The sequence below is a fragment of the Argopecten irradians genome, chromosome 7 (assembly GCF_041381155.1).
Source record: "Argopecten irradians isolate NY chromosome 7, Ai_NY, whole genome shotgun sequence".
NCBI lineage: Eukaryota > Metazoa > Mollusca > Bivalvia > Pectinida > Pectinidae > Argopecten > Argopecten irradians.
This window is the reverse complement of record NC_091140.1, coordinates 33,548,601-33,553,909: the sequence shown is the minus strand read 5'-3', so window position 1 is coordinate 33,553,909 and position 5,309 is coordinate 33,548,601. Positions and strand designations below refer to the sequence as shown.

The 5,309-nt window shown below is 34.6% G+C and overlaps 1 protein-coding gene across 1 annotated transcript; it reads right to left on the bottom strand.

Annotated features, from left to right (window-relative positions):
• Positions 1-519: 519 nt before the first annotated feature.
• On the bottom strand, positions 520-3,620 carry LOC138328218 (uncharacterized). Its single transcript, XM_069274917.1, has 2 exons — positions 2,343-3,620; positions 520-1,922 (listed from the first exon to the last, which is right to left on the bottom strand). The coding sequence occupies exons 1-2, from the start codon at positions 2,725-2,727 to the stop codon at positions 916-918; spliced, it is 1,392 nt and encodes a 463-aa protein (XP_069131018.1). The 5' UTR covers positions 2,728-3,620; the 3' UTR covers positions 520-915.
• Between the last annotated feature and the right edge of the window lie 1,689 nt (positions 3,621-5,309).

Sequence of the window (5,309 nt, the reverse complement as noted above, 5' to 3'; positions counted from 1 at the left end):
CAGAAACTTACATATTCAACTAAGGAGATTCCTAGTATTGATTTTATATTAATCGTTAACCAATACTTTATACGTGTGACTTTGTTGTTTTAAGGCCATGGGTCCTCTTGTTTTTTCTTCATAAGGTTAAATCATGTCGTATTTATATTATACCAATACTTAACATATATAACGCGTTTTTATCTATAATGTTATCAGTAAATCTTATTTTCATGTGTTTATCGTTTGTCTAAACACGACAAAGGTTTTTTATTAACTTAGTGTTGCCATGAGTACGCAGATGACAAAGGACGTGATGGTATCTGTTAAAAATTAAATAGGGGTTTTTTATTTGTGTGCATAGGCACAACCTTTTTGTGAATGATTGATTGAGTTGTTCCAGGGTTCTACAGAAATCAAGATATTAAATTCAAGGCTTTTGATGATAAAATTCAAGGCTATTCCAAGCATAAGAATTGACAAGAAAATAAACATATTTCGACAAACCTTTTGAGTAATACACGTCATTACAAATAAAAACTAAAAAGCCATACTCTTCTGTTGTTAACTTTAATATGCTAAATAAGATTTACAGATGCTTCAATTCCTCTAACTTGAATTGGATTTTTTCTTCAACAGTTTTAACACATTTTGCTTTTTCTTTGGCTTTTTCTCGAAAAGAGTTGGCATTTGCTATGTAGGAAAGGTTCCTTTCCTTCTCAGCCATAATAGAATACTTGTCTGCATTTTTAGTCAACTCATCATTGTCAAGTTTAGCTTGCTTTGCTTGTTTTTGGAGTTCTGTAATGGAGTCCTCAACCATCTTTCTCTTTCGTTTTTCCGTTTTCGTTTTAGCTGCTGCTTTTTGACTTGTTAAATGAGCTTCGTATTTTGATCTGGCTTGTGCACAACTACGAACCATATCTGTAGATACTGTCACTTTTTTATACCACCAACATTTTTGACATAGTCACATATTAGTCTCTGTGCGACTACAGACTCTTCCTTCAGATTTTCAACTTCAACTTTTTTATTGACAGAAAATCCCCTCTCCACATCTGCCTGTCCATGTGATAACACTAAACATAGTTTTACGAAACTTCGAAGCTTTTCAAACTCCTGGTTCTTCAAATGGGTCATTAAAAACTCATCTAGTCGGTCTAGATATGGGTTGAAATCAGCAAACATGCTTGTGCCAATAGATGGAATGTTCAGTAGAAGGGCATCGTACTGTTGTATGATACAGTCACAATCCCTTTCATTTACTCTTCCACAGCTCACAAAATGACCAAGGCATTTTTTCAATCTTGACTTACACAAACTTGGATTTGAAACCATTTCCTTAGGATTCAGCATGGACAGATAGCGAACTACACTATATGTTGCTGGGCTTTTCATCATAATCTTTCTCAATGTTGCCAACACAAAGTCTTTACTTTGAAGCTTGAACTCCATTGATTGTTTATCCGACACCTTTGCTTGTCTGAGCTCTTTTGCTGCTGAAAATCCTAAGTCTACTTTCGAGTAAGTGACCTGATTCTTTTTGTCATCAATGTCTAGCGCGAATAACTTCTGGGTAGATTCTGGACCAATCTCTTTCATGACGTCGTCTTTGATCACTTTGGACATTAAGCCTCTTACAAGCTGACCAAGATCTGCCATCAAAAATGGCACCATCGGGCGGTCTGTTTGATAATGTCCGAGAAAGGGCTGGAGATGAGTGGCAATGTAGCGGAAGAATTCCATCTTGGCTTTCACAAGTGGGTCTTTTACCATGGTAGCGACAACCTCATATGATTTACAAGTTGGTTTGTTCACTTCCTTTTCTTGTACTTTCTTGACATACGTTTCTATGTTTTTCCAAATGAGGAGTGCCCTTTCTACCACACCAACATTTTCCATCCATCTGTGGTTTACAAATTTAAGGGGAAGGACACTTGAGCCTGCAATAAAAAATCATGAAAATCAGAATTGATAATTGCATTTGATATGATAATTTTCAAACTTTATTCATAATTAAAAACAAATTATTTATAATCTAATGAACATCATACAATATAATATGGTGAATATGAATATATATAATTAATATCTAAATGTCATTTAGAAATGTCCAATAATAAGCCTGTATTTATTTGAATGGAAATATGGAAAGCGAAGGAAATTATATTCATTTTATATCTAAGTTTGAAAATTAATGTGTAAGGTGATATTATTTTCTCCTGAGTCTGACGTCCATCACTTTGTCCAAAATTGCTCAATCAATTAAAAAAAGAAAGGCACGTATATATATATAATATAGGCCATCATTCATCAAAATGAGAACCTAGTAAATGAAGTTTTACTATCTGAACTTAACTCACCGCTGACTTTCTGGTAGTCCTCACGACGAGCGGGACTATCCTTGAATAGGTAGTAAAGACTAGACATTAAACTTGAAATGTCCCAAGTAGAGGCCTGAACTCCACATTTGAAAGAATTGTGCATCACATGTAAGCCACAGGAACCAATGTTCAACAAAGTCACACCATGATCATTAAATATTTGTTTTTTTATCATCTCAAAGAACTTCAGGTTCACATTCGGACCGTCCATCGATATTTGGATAATGTTATGAACAGGCAAATCTTTTATACCTTCATTGAAATGGTGCATTAAATCATCTGCACTTCCATGGCCTAGGAACACAGACCCAATGTAGCGCGTTATTACTTTGTCATCCTTCCAAAATCTGACATGAAAATCCATCTGTTTCCTTTTGCGATTTTTTGTTTAAACTCTCGTCAAACAGTACAACAAAACACCCGTTTCCACATACATATTTAGCTAGAAGTTCTCGCAGGTACTCAGCTATCCCATACGCCGTTAGATAGGCAGTTTTACGTTCTCCACATTTGAAATTGGCTGCTATTGCACTATCTGGAAATATTGTTTTAAATATTTCACCAATCGCCTCATTAGATTTGTAGGAGTTAACAATTGTTATTAATGTCCACAAAATTTCAGCATGTTTAACTTGACTCTGTAGATTTTGTTGGAAACAAATCGGCGTCTTACTTGAACTAGGACCTGAAATGGCTGCCAAGTCTGCAGACGGCGGTGGTGGGGTCGAGGCTGTAGCCGGTGGAGGGATAGTAAATAACAAATTATTCTCACTGTGTGTTGTTGATGTGAAGTTTTTTTTGGTGTTTGTTCCCTTTTTCATTAGATTTGAGAGCCGACTCGCCCATCTTCCCTAAATCAATGGGTTTTTTTTGCAGCAAGTACACACCGCCGTAAACTTGTGTTCCCCCTTAATGACCCATGGATATTGTTGTTTCCACGCAGAGTTAAATATAGTTTTCCCCATGACCTAATAATCAGAGCGTGTCGGTGACTAATCAGCATGCTGTCAAGCGTGTTCAACAATCCGCTATTTTTTTCACTAACATCCGGGTCTCTCGGCATTCAATCGGAACTCCTCGAGTGGAAAACAGTCAATTTACGATAGTTACATCCGAGGAGCTCCGATTGCTCGGCGTGACTAATATACGGTTACTTCCGGAAAACAAAAATCCGGAATTTAATAAATCATCTTTTATTGTCTGCATTTTTACCGATATTCTAAAGGATTTTTCACCAATTGATCACCGAACTGGATTGTTTTTTCTCAGACTATAAATTAAGAGAATTCAAGGCCTATAATCATGTTTTCAAGGCCTTTCAAGGCCATATATCATATATCAATTTCAAGGCCTTTCAAGGCAGACACTCAAAATTCCAGGCCTTTTCAAGCCTGTGCGAGCCCTGTGTTCAGAAACTGAATCTTGTTTGCTCCGATAGACATTGACTAGCAATAATAAAGAAAGATTGAGGTGTTGTTGAATGTTCAATTACAAATGACATAAGACCTTTGCGAGTTAATTATTTTACTTTTTAACGTTAGATATTAGTCAACATGTTTATAAAACATAATGCTGGTATTTGTAATAATAAATAATTAACAATTCTTTTAGATGATTATATTTAGTTTGTAACATCGTTATATTAGACATTGAATGAAGCGAGGTTAAATTGAATCAGGGCAATTGGGTAATTTCATTAACGTCCGTAAACATATCTGTATATTTCATGGTGCCAATTTAAACGAAAGTCGTTAATACTTACGCATTCCATAGACGGAGAAGGGTCACCGCATGGCAATTGTGAAATTAATATAACACTATGCAATTATATGAAATGTACATATTGTGGATTCTTATTCTAATGGGGAGTCTTTCTCTTTTTTATATGTAACAAAAATTTTACTTTAAAGTTATGAAACTGGATATTATTATGTAGATGATAACCGTTGGCATAAGAAATACTTACAATTTTTTCATCCTTCTCCAAACCGATTGTGTTCGACACTTTACATTGAAGCTACGAAACACTTATAAGCAATAACAATTTTCGATCGATCATGGGCCCAACAAAAATAATTTAATGTAGACGTCTATAATACGGTTGCATATCAATACAGATATGGAGCAAACATTTCAAATAGTTATATCTTTAGTTTTTCCTTCATAATATTCACTATAAAAGGCCTTAGAAAATTCACATGAAAAAAGACACGATTCATTAATTAAAAATACCAGTATTGAATATCGAACTTTATGTTACATCCGGTACAGAAATCAATTTTCAAATTGTACTCGGTGTTGAAACAACTTAAATTTTTTCTCAGCCGGCAAATGGCTTGGTGATGGCATCAATATAAAAAAATATCCGGTTATACGTATGTGCACAACTGATTAATGCATTCTGTGTTAAAATTTAGCCACGAAGTAAAAGTAATATTAACTCTTTTTTGACTCATTATTGTATACGTCGTCTTAATTATAACCATGATATACATATAATTATGTCTTGTATGGTCAATTCATAGACATGGTCATATCAGGGGTGCACTATACTTCTATTGTGTATGTCAAATTATTTGATTTCTACTTACGAATATCTTAAAATATCCAATATCATGGCTGTTGTACTGTTTAACTTATACACATGTAAGCAAGCAAGTGATCATCTCGCGTACGATAAGATTGAAAACTTCTACATTATAAAGTGTTAGTGTTTAAAACGCCTGGGACTCTGCATTGAAACTATAAGGTTTGAAATATTTGTGCATTGGGGTCCAGGAATTTAATGAAAATGATCAAAAATAATGCCTGTAACTGTGAAAATAACAAAATATTTATTGCCAATAGGAAGTCTTATAAGCATTATAAAGCATCTTCAGCATTACTCCACAGTCATTAATTTTCTGAACGCGCATAAACTGGATCGTCGACATGGACATTACATAA

Excerpts from the sequence above, each read along its gene's own strand:
- LOC138328218 (XM_069274917.1), bottom strand. The coding sequence starts at position 2,727 with ATGGATTTTCATGTCAGATTTTGGAAGGATGACAAAGTAATAACGCGC. Across the intron at positions 1,923-2,342 it reads GGACTACCAGAAAGTCAGCG|GCTCAAGTGTCCTTCCCCTT; the intron begins GTGAGTTAAGTT and ends TTTTTATTGCAG.